Below are 16,609 nucleotides of genomic sequence, written 5' to 3'. Positions count from 1 at the left end.
CCCAGCTAATTGGGAGGCTGAGACAGGAGAATTACTTGAACCTGGGAGGCAGAGGTTGCAGTGAGCCAAGACAGCACCACTGCACTCCAGCCTGGGCAACAGAGTGAGACTCCATCTCAAAAAAAAAAAGGGGGGGGGAAGCTACTAATTTAATTAAGATGTTTGAAAATAAATAATAAAACCTTAAAAAGGCAGGAGAATGCAAATAATTTGTTAAAGAGAAGTAAACATGTTAATGAAACAGAAAAAAAGTAAATTAATAGACCAATTCCTAGGAAAGATGATGAGAATGCTAATTCAGTTTAGGAGGGAGGAAATAAATAATTATCTCTGGGGACCTACAATTCAGAAAGACAGTCCAGGGCAGGTGGGCAGACTCTGCTCCACGAAGTCACCCAGAGATTGAAACTAACGGGTGCTCTGCCATTGTATAAGGCATCCTTTTTTTTAGTCTGCGTGGCAGAAATTAGATCTCTAAAACATTTGTGTTCCAGACAATAGGAGGAGAAGGAAAGGAGGGAGCATTACAAACAAGATCTTACGACCAAAGTTCTAGAAGTGACATGTGTCTCTTCTGCTTATATTCCATCAGTAAGTATTTGGTGAGAAAACACAGGACTGAGAAATGTAATACAGCTGGGATGCCATGTGCCTGACTGGTAGAAGAAAGGAAAAACATACTTTTGTGGTCTACTTAGCAGTGTCTCTCACACCTGCTACAGAGGACTTTTATAAATTATGTAAAAGTAGTGTATATATGGATAAAACTAAATATTTCAATGAAATGAAGTGTTCTGAGAAAATGTAAATGAACCAAATTGAAGAAAAGAGAGGTAGAAAATATAAAAAGATAATAATTCTTTCCAAAATTGCCTTTGTCTTAGGCAGTTTTACTGCTTTACTGCTGTGTCTTTTAACTTTCAATAAGTAGATAAATACCATGTTATATAAACTTCTTCAAAGCATTATAAAAAATAATTTGCCATCAATTCCTTTTGAAAAGGTAGAATAATCCTGATGCTCAAGCTTGAAAAATATAATACATCAAAGGACATTCTAGACCCGTCTCATTGAGAATAGAGATATAAAACTCCTACATAAAATGTTACCAAATATAATTCAGTAGCCTATTAAATGCATCATGCATGATGATCAAGCATGACTTATCTCAGAAATACAATGATGATTTAAGAAAACTATCAATATATGATTACTTATCTCCTGCTTCCCAAAAGAAACACTAAATAATACTACTCAAAAAATGAAAACGCAAAAAGCATCTTTTCTTATTCCTGATTTCTTTGAAAAATGTTTTTTATAGTACTAGGCAAATGATGATTTTTTAGTATGATAAATAATATGTCCTCAACCAATAGCCAAAATATTTTACTGTGCTTTACACTAAAGTTGCCAACATAAGATACCTACTATCATTATTTCAAATGTTTTTCAAAAAGTACCTACCGATGGCTTATGTCTTAGTTCATTCTGTGCTGCTCTAACAGAATACCCAAGACTGGGTAGTTTATAAAGAACATAAACTTATTTCTCATAGTTCTGGAGGCAGGGAAGTCCAAGATTAAGGCACCAGCATCTGGGTCTGGTGGGGGCTTTCTTGCAGCATCCTCACGTGGCAGAGGGAAAACTACAATGAACTCCTTCCATCAAGCAAGCCCTTTTATAAGACACCTAATATCATTCACAAGGGAGGAACCCACAAGACCTACTCATCTCCTAAAGGGCCCGCCTCATAATACTATCACACTGGCAACACCTGAATTTTGGAGGGGACACATTTGTACCGTAGCAGCTTAAAAACAGTACAGATGGCTAAATAAGGAAAATCTGTAATCCCCTGCTCAACCTCTTCCTACTCACCCCTCCCTTTAATCCCCTTTCCAGTTTCTAATAATCATAGCACTATTTTAATTCCTCTATTATCTTCATATATATGAATAATAATATATTATCTTCATATATATGAATAATACTATATTATCTTCATATATATGAATAATACTATATTATTATCTTCATGTACTTAAAATGCTTTTCATACACATAAAATTGTTTTTCCTATTTTACCAAATATAGACTGTCTTGATTCTTCACTGTATAATTAGGCAAACAGTTCTCTAGCATTCTTAGTAAATAAATTGTTATTCAATGTGTAGAATCTTGATAAATGCTAATTGTGTTTAGTAATAAATTGCATCCTAATTTTATTTTTAAACAAATTTGTATTTAATGCCTGTTGCTTTGAAACTTTCATACAGAGTATATACTTTTTTCGCTATCAGAAACCAACAGTGATAATAACTAAATTTAAAATAAGAAGGTTTTTAACTTTTATTTCAAGTTTTTATTTAACAGGAGAAAAATATAAAATAAGAGTATATTTCTCTGTTCTTGAAATTCAGAAAATAGGGAATTAGAATAAAATATTTTTAAAAATCAGTCATATAATAGCATTTCAGAGAAACAGGAAAATGGGAAATGATGAAATAAATAACATAAACATATTGACCTATGCCTTCTTAGAGGGTAGAATGATGTAAGTGCCAAAAGTTCCAGAGAAGATGATGATCACACAAACTGAACAAAATGTAACTACATAGAAACATGAAGAAAGATACGAACTTTCATAACTGTAAGTTCATTTTAATATTTCCTTGAGAAAACAATAAGAAAACAAATAATTGTTCCATACTTTAGTTGATTTGAGAACACCAAATTTAAAATATTGGATTTATAAAAAGTCAGTAAAATTATATTTGTGATTTGGGAAAATGAAAAAGCAATAAAAAAGTTGTCACTCAAAAAAAAAAAAAAACAAACTTGAAATTTAGGACAGATGGCTAAGTAAATGCTTCAAGAGCAGTTAGAAAATACATTATCTGGCAGTGCATGATAAAAGCATGCAAATTGATCTGTTAGAAGGAACAAAACACTTTTAATGATAATATTGTTATATCTGCACTGAAGTCTTATATATTCAGTTTAGTTAGAGGAAATATTGTAAATCCATATTATTTGTATGTTTTTCTCTTTTAAGAGAGAGCTATAATGAAAACTCAATCCTAAGTAGTCATGGATATATTATATAGTAAAGGATTTTCTATGCTACTCCAATGGGAATTCACATAAATTCAGTGAAACTAATGCTTTCTAGTAGTTCTTAACTATAATTAAACTGTTTGCTCTCCTTTTGTGATTTTGTCACAACATCTTAGAGTAATAATACATGCTTTGTGATTCAGGCCCAACAACAACTTTCTGGGGATCACGCACAAATTTGACTCATGAGTTGGAAGTAAACTTGAGAGAAGTCTCAGAAATTTCCGCAATATAACCCAAGAACTGTGGTACTTCTCCCATCTAAATAAATTTCTAATTCCCAAAGCTTCTTATTTACCTTACAATTTCAAAGCATGCATTATTTATTTGCTACTGTATATAAATTAGCTACTTAGGCAGTTTGAGAAATACACTCTTTTACAATGCTGAGAGCACCATTTAGTGTACCTCTATAGTGTTTATTATCAGCACATGTTAATGATCAACAAAGTGTACCAACCAAATGGTACCGTAAGCTGAGTCCGCATAATACAGTAAAGAGGGAATTATCTTTTGCCAATAAATCCCAGCAGAGTGAATGGATAATTTAGCTAAAAAATGTGGTCCAAAAAGTGAAGTTTGGGCCAAAATGCTGTGGACTAGTGCTTTGTGCTGGGTATACTGGATAATTACCGGCATTCAGCACACTTCACTTTGTGTCCTTAGGTCAAGGCTAGAAGTTGCTATCACATCGGATAACTCATCATGTTGTATACGATGAATCATCTAGCTATAAAAATCCTTGTTTTCAAGACACTTCTATTGTTGTGCCTAAAGTATGAATATTAAGAAAGAGGAACTTCCACAAAATTATTGTGCCTCTGTGAAGGAATAGGTGCAAACTGTAAAAATGTCGTACATCTTGAAATGTAGGAAGGGAAATCAGTTAGTAGTCACTGTAACTGGATTCATTCATTTGTTTGATTTGTTGATTGCTTGACTATCCTATTTAAAATTACAATCCTTGCCTATTTTACTGGGAATTCTCTATTCCCCATCCTTTTTTCTTCTTAGATCATGGATAAATATATTTGGTTTGTTTTACTCATTGTCTTTCTTCCCTCACTAGAATGCTGACTTTATGAGGGCAAAGATTCTTTTTCCTATTACATTAACTATTATATTACAAAACTTAAAAATCCTTGACTGCATGTAAGAAGAGAGAATAAATTCAGTATTCTTATTGAATTTATTAAATATGTTTAAAGGCATAAGATGAAAATTCAGAAGCCATTTTAAAGGTTTAACTTGCTTAAATCTTCATCCAAATGATTTATTTTGCTTTTACATAATAGCAAGAAGAAAACCCAGGAAACATATATAATTAAGAACTTGGAAGAAAACCCTGCCAACCTAGCATATGATACACCTTTAAACAATGTAGCCTGCCAAAAAAGAAAAAAATAAATAAGCAATCAGTCAAATATTTAACTGTGAATTTTACATGTTTCTTTACCAGCATCGATTACCTGTTGAATTTTAGGTCAGCTACAAATGAATACAAATGCCTATTCCTTTGAATAGAGAAGAAAACATATTTTATGTAGTTCTTAGGCAACTGGAATTGAGGGAGAAATTATATCTCTGAACTACACTAAAATGTTTTAGTAACTCAGTAAATTGTGTTTTGTCATTTTGTACACATACTCAGTGTTACAGTATACATTTGAAAGTACAGGTGAGTGTGATTTCCAAATTTGTCTTTTTTAATATGTCTTTTTATTGTAAAACAATTTTCTACTCTGCAGTTAATTATAACAATAGTGATAGGCTATGTCTAGCTTTTCATACGAAGAGCAGTTTCTACATGACAGTAATTTCAGCCACAAAGATACAGATCAAATCTTTCTTCCTAGATCTGGCTGTAATCATATTTATTTAAACTAAAAGAGGTTGTGTTTGATGATACGTTTTCCTTCTTACCCTAACATTGTTGTATTAAAATTTTACACAAGTTTAGTTAAAATGAAAAAAAGCAATTTACTTCTCATTTTTTAAAAACATGAGTGTTGCTATATAAAGCTCAATAGAGCAATAACTGACAAATGGTAGGTATTCCATTAATATGCACTAATTTAAATTGCATGTTTTTTCTTAGAATAATAGACTCATGTTTCATCTTAAAATCTAAGAAATACTATTTCTTCTTTTATATTCATATGCCTTATCAGAAGTTTAAAATTTTGACATTCATAGGTAAGCAACATTTCAGATAATCACATTTAAATCTAGACTTCCTCAGGAAATACTAAAATCATTGGCCTTAATTATTTAACAACTGTCAGTACTATAAAATAAACATATTTAGTATTTTTTATCAATTTATATACTGGGAAATGAGTGCTACAAACATACTGAGATTTTACATCTTATAATGGAATATTAATGCATGAATGAATACACTGAAATATAGGTGAAGATAGTGCAAGAGATACACTAGATACAAGTTTTGCTTTGATTTCTCTTCATAGCAGAACTGTTCAATTCAAACTGATCTATCTTCAGCATATTTCTGATCCCTTCTTGACTGTTTTTAGTATTTGTAATATGTCTAATCAGGTTGAGGGAAGAAATCTATGATTGTAGAACAGTTGTATGTATAACTTCCCTATGTAAGTATTAAATCTATAATGTTGATTTTATTACAAAGAGTCTAACCCAAAGTTTTTCATACTCCTATTTTATAAAATGCCAGGATTCCATGAAATAATTTGCAAGTGAAGCAGACTTTGAATTTTTCAATTTGATTTTTTTCATAATTTGTATGAGACTGTTGTCTCCAAATCTAATTTTTTTCTCCTATTCAATCCTTTATTTACTTTTTTGTCCTCACCACCCTATATATTTTGGCTACCAGTTACAGTATATCAGAAAGTGAATAATGTGAGTGTTGCCACCTATAGGCAGGAAATTTAATTATACTTGTTTATGACATAAAAGCATAATCTTAAAAAAAGAGAATTATTTTTGTCAACTCCTACAATCCACCCCACCATCTTCAAACTTTTTACCTATTTATTCACCTATTTGTTTTTGATGTTGCCATTTCAGATGCCTGTGCCTTAAAGTATTAAAGCATTTACTAAGGCTTTTATTATTTTGTCATAGTACTATTTGCATTTACTATATCATCAAAATATCCATTATTAAATTTATTTGACTTCACAAAGTTTAAAGAGACTTGTTAAAACCAACTAATTAAACCAGTCATATACTAAACTATTGTATCTCAGTTTACTTCTAGGATGGGGAAAATTACCATTATTTGTTCCCAGGCATGAAAGAGCATCCCGTCCTGCAATCTATTATCATTAGTCTTTGGTTTTGTGCCTTCTCTGTAATGATATAGGTTTGTTTCTCCTTTATTCTTTGCAGAGTGCTGCAGCAGCTCCCAGTCCAGTGCTAGGAAACATTCCCCCAGGAGATGGCATGCCAGTAGGTCCTGTACCACCAGGGTTCTTTCAGGTACTCAGAGAAACTCTGACTAGGAATGTTAAGGCATAGGAACTCCTGTTTGATTTTATTAAAGATATGAAGGAAGATAAGGCTATTTTAATTCTTAAGGTAAACAATAATGTGTAGCTAACTCTTGAATATTCAGATTGGTTATCAATTATATCCCTTTCTTATGTTTTATATGTTGTTAGATTATGTATTTATTTACTTAGTCATTTTGTTGTTAATTAAGAAAGAAAAGGAGTTGAGAAATACAAATTAGCACATTAAATTAACTGTGGTAAATATTTTGTGGTGGTAAATATTTTGTGGGAGAACAGACTAAATATGAGGTTCTGAAAAGAAATGGATATTAACTATACAAGCTATTCATATCTCCATCGACAAGATAATTAAGATTTGGCTGTACTTTCAAAATATAACTAAATTATAACATTAATTTATCAAGAATTACAGGCTATATCAAAATATGTTTGAGAATTATCTTTGGGGCTTTTAAGCTGGAATTTTTATTAATATTGTATAACATTTTAAGATCAGATTTCAAATATATGTGAATATTCTTAAATTTCAACAAGACCACTTATTTTAACAATGATGGTAACAATTTTATAATGACAATACAGTACAATACAGTATTTAACTGTTTAAAATTTCACAGCATCTACTTCTTAAATCTGACAGTTTTCTAACTCAAACCAACATAAATTCCAAAATTTATTTTTAAATTAATTATAGTTAATTTTATAATACCATTTAAGAAAATTAAGAACTTAGGAACTAAGAACTAGAGTTGAAAGACATTACAGGACCTAAGGTAATATGCTGTATTGTTAATGAATTACATTAGGTACTTATAAACTAATTTGTCAGTTCAGTTTTGTATTTTCAGAGTTCTTCATAATGATTTGTTAGCTAATTCACACCATCATTGCAGGATCATCAATGTACTTATAAATGTGAAAATAAAGAAATACAATTATAAATAATTTTCCAAAGTATATCAATTGAATAAAAGGTCTTAATTAAAACAGAGATCCAGCTGTAGTCCTTTAGAACATGGTTATTTATTCAGCTACTCTGTATTAATACCCAAGTAGTCCAGAAAAGTCTTCTTAGAGCTCACATTCTGTCATGGGGGCGCTATCTTATAATCTAGGAATAGACTGTAACTCTTGATTATTAATTAAACCACCACCATTTCAGATATTGATAATAAAACTAACACTTAACTGCTAACGACATGCCATGCTTCATTCTAAATGCTTTACATATATAAACTCTAATCCTCACAATATCCCTAGATGTAAAATATGTATTATTATCATTCCCACTGTACAGATAGAGAAACCAAGGCATTGATAGCTAAGTGATTTATACAAAGTCAGAAAGTTACAGGGCTTGGATTCAAATCAAAGTGGTCTGGACTTTTGCCATTGAATTTATCTTTTAAGTCTCGTAGTTGATTGTTATTCATGAAATATTTCCAGTTCATTTTATTTTTTCCTCATCCCCTTATTTCTCTTGCCAAAGATGGGTAGGAGTTAACAGAGTAAATCAGAATAATGTATATTTGAGAGTTACTGAAAGTCTCTAAGAGGCACTTTTAAAAGAGGGAGCAGGTTGGGGAGGAAGCCAGATTCTTTCATTCTAGGGTTAAGCAAAGATGTATAAATCCATACATTTTCATTTTCACATTTTGTAGAATGAACTGTTCTCCCTTTCCCTATCTTTTGTCTCAAAGTCTCAGTAAGGGTAATTGAAACAGTTAGCTTTTAGTTTTTCCAATGTGATAAATATTTGAGTACTACTGTATGCCAGGCACTGTAGTAGGCATCTAAAAACGAGCAGGTGTAGTGTGTACCTTCCTGAAGCTTATTGCATAGCCCGTGAGGCATTATTAAAAATAAATAACTATAATACAGTGAAATATGTGTTTTAACAGAGTAAAGTTTAAAGTTCTGTGATGACCTGGATGAGAGAGCCATTAAATCTACCTGAGTTGGAGATAAGAGTAGTATGGAAAACATTGTCCACCAAAATAAGCAGGGGAATTACATTTCAGAAAGTCAGAATAGTATAAGCAAAAGTGTGACTGCATCAAAATGATCTGTGCAGAGGTGTTCAGAGTAATACATACAGAAGGTAGGCGGGAGGGTAGGTAGGAGTTCCAAGACATAAAATTGGAAAGATATGCGCTAGCATGCCACATGTTAAGAACTTGAGTCTTTATTCAGTAGGAGCCATCAGAGATCTTTAGGAAGGGCAATGACCTGAATTCATACTAAATGGTAGATTCAGGCTGTGGGAGGCACCTGTGAGAGAGTTGTATACAAAATCCCTGCCCTCAAGAAGCCCTACAATGTAATAAATGAGAGAAGAGGCCATTACAGCATAGAAAGAAAATGGCTGTAGTGTTCTCTTAGAACAAATCAGAAGGCCCCCAAACCAAATCTTGGGAGATGCGTAAAAAGTATTGTCAAAATAGTAAATGAAATCCAATTTGGCACTTAAGGATGAGTTATGAATTAGACAAAGGAAAAGAGGGGAAGAACTTTCTAGGAAGAGGGAAAATAATTTACAAAGATCCAGAGGGAAAAGGAGAGAGAGAGAGACCAAGGAAAACTGGAGCTTAATTAGCTAAAGGGAGAGTAGCTGGTGATGAAGCTTGAGAGGGACTGTAGGACCCTTGTAGGTTAGAAGAGTTTGAACTTGATCCTAAAGGCAGTACTAAACTACTGGAGGATTTTAAGCAGGAGACAAACATGTTCATATTTGCATTTTTAGAAAAATCAGTCCAGCTACATTGTGTAGCCAGAATTGCAGAGGAACAAGTCTGAAGATAGGGAGAGAATTTAGGAGTCATTTACAGTACTCCAAGTGAAACGTAATGGTGGCCTTAACTAAGATAGTGGTGGTAAGTATGGGGAGATATGAAATAGATTTGAGAGACAGAAATAAATGCAGGATAATGCAAAATAAGGGAATTCAAGGATAATAATTCTGGTTTCTGGCTCTAATCTGGGCAGATGTAGGTACCATTTTCTGAGCTACGGACCACAGAATGGGGAATACGTTTGAGGTGGTACAGATGAGGTTCCCGTGAGTCCTCCAATTAGACGTATCTATTAAGCTGATAGACCTGTCGTAGGTTTGAGGTCTAGGACGGTAATCTAAACTAGAGATAAAAATTGCAGGGCCATATCATATTAAGGGTACTCGAATCCTCAGGGGTGGATGAATTGTCTGGGGAGAAAGTACAGAATGAGAGGGTAAGAGAATATACAACTGAACTACCAAAAACACTAATATTTAAAAAGAAGAATCCATTACAGATGCAGCCCTGTTAGTAGGTTGGCTATGATAGCAGCTCAAGGAAGAGACTTTCTGAACTGATTCAAGATCATTGGCAGTAGAATTAGAAAGGAATAAACAGTTCATAGTTATGTTTGGTAGGCCTTAATTAACCAAAGTTAGGGTAGAAGAGAAAGAGAAGAATCAAGGATGATTCTGAGATTTCTACTTTGGGTCTCTGGATAAGTTTAGTGTCTTTATCTGAGTAATGAAAGACAGGAGATTGAAAAAGTTTCAGATATGTTTGAATTTGATACACAAGCCATTTCTGTTTCTCTAGGCAAACTATTTCAGCTAATCCCAAGTACTTTTTTCCTCTATTCAACATTTAAATATGTCTCCCTATAAATGCCTCTTTAAAGTATTAACTCAAAGTACCAAAAATTTAAAAAAGACATATGATATTATTATCTTTTGGTACATATAATGATGGGATCAAATGACTCAAGTATGTCCTAAATATCCACTGGTTTCCTGCAGTTGCTGAACTACAGTGTGATTCTGGCCGTAATGTCAAAATACATATAGTTAGTGAGGAGTAGCTGCCTTCCATGAGTAGAAATAGCAGCAGACAATCATAATTCAAGTTCAGACCCCCATTTCTAATCTAATTCCAAAGAGATGTTGATCTCCAAGAATGATCCAAATCTGGAGAACCTGTAATGGAGTATCAGTTCACAGTTCATAAACTCTAATACCCAAGATCAGGCACAATCCTGATTATTAGTTCAGGACAAGGCAAAGAGGAATAGAAGCAATTGGAAAAGAGCTGGGTGTGGCTCCTTCAAGTGACAAGGTCCAGAAGGCTGGCTAGGATAAAGACTCAGATTCTCCAAAGAGCCAGACTTGGATATCAGGGAATTCCTGGTTCAAAAGAGACTTAGTCAAAATGGTGTTAAATAGTTGTTCCAGCCTCTCCTGGTTGTGGTTAGAAATTATGAAGGGTGGTTACCTCCTATTGCCTTTGACTTTTAGATAATGATAATATTTTATAACTTATATTCTTAGTAAATGCAAAGCTTATTTGGAGATAGCCTGAATGGACTGGACCGAAAAAGAATTTAGCCTGTTAGAATTAGTGAATAAATTAAAGTAAAGAAGAAGAATTTATAATTTGCAAATGAAGCCCCACCTAAGTATTTCTGAGCTCTCCTTACTTTGTGATCGTACTGTAAAAACTACATTGAAACATTTCTCCTAAATAGACAAACATACTCCCTTTTTTCCTGTTTACATTACAGAACAAGCTCCCTCTTTGACTGTAAGTATAGACTTAAATTCATTACCAAGTAGAATGATCACAAACTCTGAACTTGTGAATCCATAACAACTACATTTGAAAAATACAATGAATTAAACTCTAAAATAAATAATAATGATATGACTTCATACACTTAATAAGTCCATTCTGAAAGGCAGTCTTTAGTGTCTTTCTATTTGTGACATTGTTCATACTTAAACTTTGATGTTTTTATTGAAATGAGAGAGCCTCTGTTGCTGAGCAGGACACCAATTAAGTAAAATCAGTGGGACTAGTCAGACATGCAAAAGGAGGTATAAAGTTAGTAAAATAAAGCCATTTAAAGTATGACATGTAGTTATTTACTTGGAGTCATTTTCAAATGAATAATTTGTATAAGAAACCCTGTAAGTCCTCAGAGTGACACCATGGAATGGATGAATGACTTTAGAGCAGCTTTCTTAAATTGGGAAGCCCTGCTTCTTGGGATCCAGAGGGAAGAGAGTAGACATGGCCATTGATGTAACTAAAAGTTCGGCAGTTTTTGTGGAAACAAGTACAGTATCTTGATACGGTGTGAATACACATCCATTGTAGGCACCCAGAACTGAGTTTGTACTCTTTTACATCCCTGTCTTATTCAAAGATTTCATAGTATGCTAAGAAATTTGAGTTATGTATTAAAAGCATTGATCTGCTGTTTATTCATTCTCATGGCATTCATACAAAAGGACAGGCAAAGGACTTTGATTCCTGTAATATAAATAGGTAGCAGCCTTCCTTATACCAAGTGGGTTTACTTCTCACTTGTGTATAATGATCAAAATAATTTACTACTAATAAAATGCACTAAATAACACAAAAGTACTAATTCTTTTCTTTAAAAAGTTAGAGTATTAACTCTGTTACCTTGTAAAGTTCTGTAATTTTATGGATGAGTAAGTAACAAGGAAGCTTCTCTTGTGAATTTACTATAACTTATAGAACATTAATGCAATGGACATTCCTATTTTAACCAAAAAAATATTGAAGCGGGTAAAAATGCTTTTCCCTACTTTATGTTCTTTACCACAAGAATATGTTTAAGAAGGAAACTGTAACTTCTTTATCACTCTGATAACTAAATATATTCATATCCTTTATATAAAAACACAACATAATCTTTTAATAGGTGCTAATGTGGATAATATCTTTGAGTCTGTAACTAATCTGGGATATACCTGTAAATATCTAATTTTGAACTCTGTATAGACCTTTGTTCTCTTTTATCATGTATTTTGATTTTTATCTTGGCTATATTTACTATATTTTAGTCACTAGATCTTTAGTTTTATTAGCTGAAACTGTTGAAAAACTGGTAATATGTTGATGTTGGGTTGTAAATTTAAGACTTTGACGTGGATAAGATTATAAATACATGTTAATGATAAAGGATACCAAGTAATTTAGTTTCAGACCAAGGTGGTCATTCATATTTTAAAATCTAAGTAGAATGAAACTCGGATATAGTAGAAAATATGTGACAGCAGGTTTTAAGTCACATTTTGTCTGCAGGCCTAAGATTGGCAGTGGTAAAGCTGCCTTGCCATCTAGTGGTAGTTTGCAGATATCTCCACTTGTTCATGGCCTTTTTCCAGAGTTTCTATTTTTAGCAAGGCTGCACTGTAGCAAGCTGACCTAATGCTTTGACATAGTAATAACGCAATAAGAAAAAAAAATAGTAAGAAATTTCCTCTTTTCTCCATGGTGGTATTATTGACTAGGAAAGGCTCAATATAAATGACATTCATAAAGCAACAAGGACAAAAAGCTCATAGTGTACAGTATTTTTGATATTTTAAAAGAAAAAGAATCAAAAATGAGAAAAATAATTATTTAATATAACACTCGAAAGTGAAAAAGAAAACCAGTAATATATGGTTTTACAAGTCCTGGTTAAATGTTTTTGGGAGATAGATGTTTAATTTATTTCTGAAAATAAATTCTGCATTTTGAAGATACCTTAGTATCTATATTCATCTACTCTGCTATTCCTATTCAGACTTTGTAAATCAGCCATTTATATACATATAATTACATAATCTACATGCCTTCTCAATTTCCTTCTGTTATTAGTCTTGGCATTACCTTCGCTTCCAGTGGTTTGCCTTTCCTCTTATCTTTCCTCACTATGGCTGTTTCAGAAATTAGTCTCAGAAAGTGCCCTGAGCCAGGAGAAACTCCCTTTCCCTCTCAGGAAGTTATAGATACCATCTCAGATCTTAGATAAATGAACCAAAAGATTACTTGTTATATCCTTCTTAGTTTGAATGAGTAGGGTACTGAAAATCTGATGTAGAACTAATTTATTAGACTAGAATATCTAACAGCATTAATATATATAGTTCAAAAAATTCAGACATTAGAAATAGTATTTCTCAGAATTAAATACACCCAGGGTTTAGATAGTGGAGGTGAGGAAGTTGGCTTATTTATCAAACCTCAAGAAATAAAAACTAAGTTTAATTTTCTTAAAAATATAATTTTGAATCTTTAAAGAACAGAGATTCTAAATGTTGAAAATAGAGCAAATCTTTCCCTGTTATAAAGATAAAAGCAACTAAAAAAATAAAGGTGCCTAACAACTGCTGGCTTTGATAATGTTGTCCTGCAGTTGTGGTAATAGTTTTTCTGGCCTCAACTATTAGAACAAATTAAAACTGCTCAGCTTGAGTAACTAAGTAAGCTTTTTAAAAAATTGCAGTTCAGGCAACTAGAGACCCTACAGCAGTAACTGGATGGACAGAGAGCAAAGAAGGGAGTGTCAGGTATTCAGAGTCTTTACTTGGGTTTTCCAGTTAGAATCAAATGCAACACTTTCCTATTAGAAATCCAATTTTTTGTTTTTTATTTGTTTGCCATACCGAGTATTTAGGAGAAACGTAGGTTGGTCATTCTAGACCAGTATTAGGTTTTCCTTTCACTTTCATGCTACTCCTGCAAGCCAAAGATGTCCAAGACATTTAATATGAAACAATAAAGCATCATAGTTTAAAATCACATCTGAGATAAGAGCTTAGCTGTTGTTCAGATCATTTGAAATTATACTTTTTCTTTTGAAAATATTACTGAAAATTCTTCCCAGAGTGCTGTAGTTTTTATTGAAGTTTCTTGATTTAAAAAAATGTATATAGACAGCAAATTGTAAATATGCAAAGACTATTTATAACACAATTTAGTTTAGGTTTTATTTTAGTATTGGTTACAGCAACAAAAATGCTCCACATTCTTTGGGGAATTAAAGATAAGGAACAGGTTATTAAATATATTATTAATTACCTATTTAGGGGAAATAGATTTGTCTTAAGCATATATTAGAAAGACATTAGCTTTTTAAAAGAATAATTTATTACTGGGTAGTGTTCAGGAACAATTTGTCTTATGTTCTATGTCAGGGGTCAACAAAATTTTTCTGTGAAAGGCCAGATAGAAAATATTGTAGGCTTTGCAGGTCACACGGTTTCTCACAACCACTCAACTCGGTTGTAGCATAAAAGCAACCAAAGACATTATGTAAATTAAAGAGCATGGCTGTGTTTTAGTAAAACTTCACTTACAAAAAAAAAAAACAGGCGGTGGGCAACATTTGGCCTGTGAGCCGTAATTTGCCTACTTCTGTTCTACATGAATGTGATAAAAGGTAGCCTATGAGAGATCCAAAGGGTAAGGACCAGAGTTTCTCTAAGGGGGTTCTGTGGAATACTAATACGAGAGTCCTAGGGGTCACCCAACTCTTAGGGGACTAGAATTCTTGGGGGTAGGGAGGATGGGGCCACAAATCCTTTGGTTTTTGTTATGGTTTTGTTGTTTGTTTGTTTGGTTTGTTTGTTTTATTTGTTTGTTTTGAGATGGAGTCTCGCTCTGTCACCCCGGCTGGAGTGCACTGGCGTGATCTCAGCTCACTGCAACCTCCCGCTCCTGGGTTCAAGCGATTCTCCTGCCTCAGCCTCTCGAGTAGCTGGGATTACAGACATGCACCACCACACCTGGCTAATTTTTTGTATTTTTAATAGACATGGGGTTTCACCGTGTTAACCAGGATGACCTTGAGGTCTCCTGACCTCATGATCTGCCCGCCTCAGCCTCCAAAAGTGCTGGGATTACAGGCGTGAGCCACTGCGCCCAGCTGCATCTGTTATTTTTTGACATTTTAATAGTAGCCATTCTGACTGGTGTGAGATGGTATCTCATTGTGGTTTTGACTTGCATTTCTGTAATGATCAGTGATGAGCCTTTTTTTCATATGCTTGCTGGCCACATGTATGTCTTCTTCTGAAAAGTGTCTATGTCCTTTGCCCACTTTTTAATGGGGCTATTCGTTTTTCCTTGTAACCTTGTATAAATGCCGTATATTAATAGATGCTGGTGGATATTAGACCTTTGTCAGATGCATAGTTTGCAAATGTTTTCTCCCATTCTATAGGTTGTCTGTTTACTCTTTTGATAGTTTCTTCTGCTGTGCAGAAGCTCTTACGTTTAATTAGATGCCATTTGTCAATTTTGATCCAACAGATTTTTATGATAGTTTGGATATGTGTTGGCAAGATAAAAAGACAAGTCAAGGATGAATGCAAGGCTTTTGTCCTGTGCAGCTGGAAAAATGGAGTTGTTTACTGATGTGCATAAAACTTCAAGAGGAGGTGTGAGATGGAATATTAGAAGCTTGATTGTGAACTTGTTAAAATTGAGACGGCTGTTAGACATGCAAGAGGTTTTGAGTAGGGAACAAGATGTGAGAGGCTGGATTTTTATGTTTGAGGCTTGAGCTAGAGATATAACTCTGAGAGTCACTAGCATATGGATTATATTTGAAGCTATGAGCCTGGATGATATCAACAAGATAGTGAGCATAGATGGAACAAGACGCTGTGCAATGATGGATCCCAGGACACTCGAATGTTAAGAAATTAGGAAAATGAAGAGGAACCAGCCAAAAAAAAGCAACCCTTGATACAGGAAGATAACCAGGCAAGGAAGTATGCTGGAAGTCAAATGAGGAAAATGCTTTGAGGAGAAGAATGATCAACTGTATCCAGTACTGCTGATAGGTCAGATGAGTCAGTGGCTCACAGTTGACCATTGGATTTAACAACAAGGAAGTCATTAGTGGCCTTGTTCAATGCAGTGCTGGGGGTGAAAGCCTCATAAAAGTGCATCTAGGTTAAGCTGAGAAGAGAGAAATTGGAGGCAATGAGTATGGCCAATTCAAGGAGTTTTGCTTTAAAGGAAAGTGAGACATGAGGCAGTAGCTGGAGGGAGAAGTCAAGGGAGATCAGAGAAATGCTGCTAGGAGTGAAATGTTGGCTCTTATAAACTATATTGAGGAACAGAGAAAAACAGCCCTGTTGGCAACTGTGGGAAAAGAGTATCTGCTATTCCCATCCTCCCAAGCAATCATGTACC

The 16,609-nt window shown here is 33.7% G+C and overlaps 1 protein-coding gene across 50 annotated transcripts in view; it reads left to right on the top strand.

Moving 5' to 3' along the window:
* Positions 1–16,609, top strand: part of SSBP2 (single stranded DNA binding protein 2) — a 329,283-nt gene that overhangs the window by 230,755 nt on the left and 81,919 nt on the right. For 34 of the 50 annotated variants that reach the window (XR_012413807.1, XR_012413804.1, XR_010587428.1 and 31 more), the window contains one exon: positions 6,493–6,582. The exons of 12 other annotated variants lie outside the window; for them this stretch is intronic. Coding sequence is in view for 34 of the 38 variants with exons in the window: in XM_073993718.1 (XP_073849819.1) it covers positions 6,493–6,582 (90 nt within the window). In the remaining 4 variants the exon portion in view is untranslated. Of the gene's footprint in view, positions 1–5,288; positions 5,314–6,492; positions 6,583–16,609 lie in introns of all 50 variants that reach the window. 4 more of the 50 variants (XR_012413812.1, XM_073993735.1, XM_073993729.1 and 1 more) reach the window with 1 other exon arrangement.

The sequence above is a fragment of the Macaca fascicularis genome, chromosome 6 (genome assembly GCF_037993035.2).
Source record: "Macaca fascicularis isolate 582-1 chromosome 6, T2T-MFA8v1.1".
NCBI classification, from domain to species: Eukaryota; Metazoa; Chordata; class Mammalia; order Primates; family Cercopithecidae; genus Macaca; species Macaca fascicularis.
This window is presented reverse-complemented; position numbering and strand designations above follow the sequence as displayed.